The 1,329-nt window shown below is 39.4% G+C and overlaps 1 protein-coding gene across 1 annotated transcript in view; it reads right to left on the bottom strand.

The window, feature by feature from the left end:
- LOC101851624 (probable 4-coumarate--CoA ligase 5) overlaps positions 1–1,052 on the bottom strand; it is a gene marked incomplete in the record, with an annotated part of 23,122 nt that extends 22,070 nt beyond the window's left edge. Inside the window, 1 exon segment of the mRNA XM_013090743.2 lies at positions 612–1,052. Coding sequence (XP_012946197.1) covers positions 612–950 — 339 coding nt within the window.
- Positions 1,053–1,329: the final 277 nt, after the last annotated feature.

Here is a 1,329-nt window from a genome sequence, read left to right as displayed (position 1 = left end):
ACACACACACACACACACACACACACACATAAACACACGCAAACACACACGCAAGCACCAAACACGTGCACACACTTACAACAAAGCTCACATAATAAAATGTATGGGGAATGATTCATAATAAACTGCTTATCAATTCAAATTCTATGCTACACAATTGTCGCTTCGAGACTAGAAAATAATGAACTACAGAATAAAAAGTGTAGGCCTTAATAAAGAATTTTGCAGAATCAGGGTACTCTGAGCCTTTTAAATTCAAACTACAATTTTAATGTGTTTTCATAAACATGAATTGTTGGGGTTTTGAAAGCCGAGTTATAATCTTACATTTTAAACTACACCCTAACATTATAATTCGGCTTTTAAATTGCAAAGTGGTGCATCTTTTAAAATGATAGTAGGCTATACACAACATATTTATAAGTTTTGACTTGAAAGGGTTTGTATCTTTTCTAGAATCTATGTCTCTTTCAAATCATAATTTTAAAAAGTATATTATACTATTTATACGCGCTATCAAAGCAACCATTTCAACATGCAATGTAATTATACTACTATGATGAATATGAAACATGAACACGTTGGGATAAAATTAAATAAGTAACACTCACAAATGCGATACGATCTCCGAATTCGTCACATCTTTGGTAATAAAATTCGTGGAAGGGTGCATCGGCTGAAACCACAAGATCTGGAAGAGGGGATCTGACAATGTTTTCCGAGATCAGAGGGTTGGAAGAGAAATTTCGCCTCGCGCTCACCACACTCACAGTCAAGTGGCTACTGAGCGGTGGAAATTGGAACCTCACCACATTCTTCTGAATGAAAACCGCGAGGGGTCGAGTGGAGAAACGGGCTGCTTCCAAACACGAAAATGAAGATGACCGTACAAGTAATGTTCTCGAGAAACACCGACGCAACATAGCGATTTTTTTGTACGGACTGTTCATCTAACAAGCGAGCCAAAACTGACGAACGACTGAAAACGACCGAAGCACGACTGCTATTTTTGTTGGGTCTGCTGACTATTATTCGCGTCCAGTCACTGTTAACTCCGGGCGTGTTGTGACCTAGATCTTGATGCTGCGGCGGTATTTTGTGTAGGTCGGAGTGCCTCGCTAAATAGGTCAAAGTCGAAGACGTTTTTGTAAATAATTGCGAACATTCGCTGCTGTCCCGAGTTATCAATATATTATCACAAAGTACGTGGGGGAAATGTCAGCTTGGACTGAGCTATAGCCTAGAAATCACACATAGATTTTCAGGACGTATAATGTGACACACACACACACACACACACACACACACACACACACACACACACACACA

Source organism: Aplysia californica, unplaced genomic scaffold, assembly GCF_000002075.1.
Source record: "Aplysia californica isolate F4 #8 unplaced genomic scaffold, AplCal3.0 scaffold01452, whole genome shotgun sequence".
NCBI lineage: Eukaryota > Metazoa > Mollusca > Gastropoda > Aplysiida > Aplysiidae > Aplysia > Aplysia californica.
Note: the sequence above shows the minus strand (reverse complement) of the source record. Positions and strands in the feature narration are given on the sequence as shown.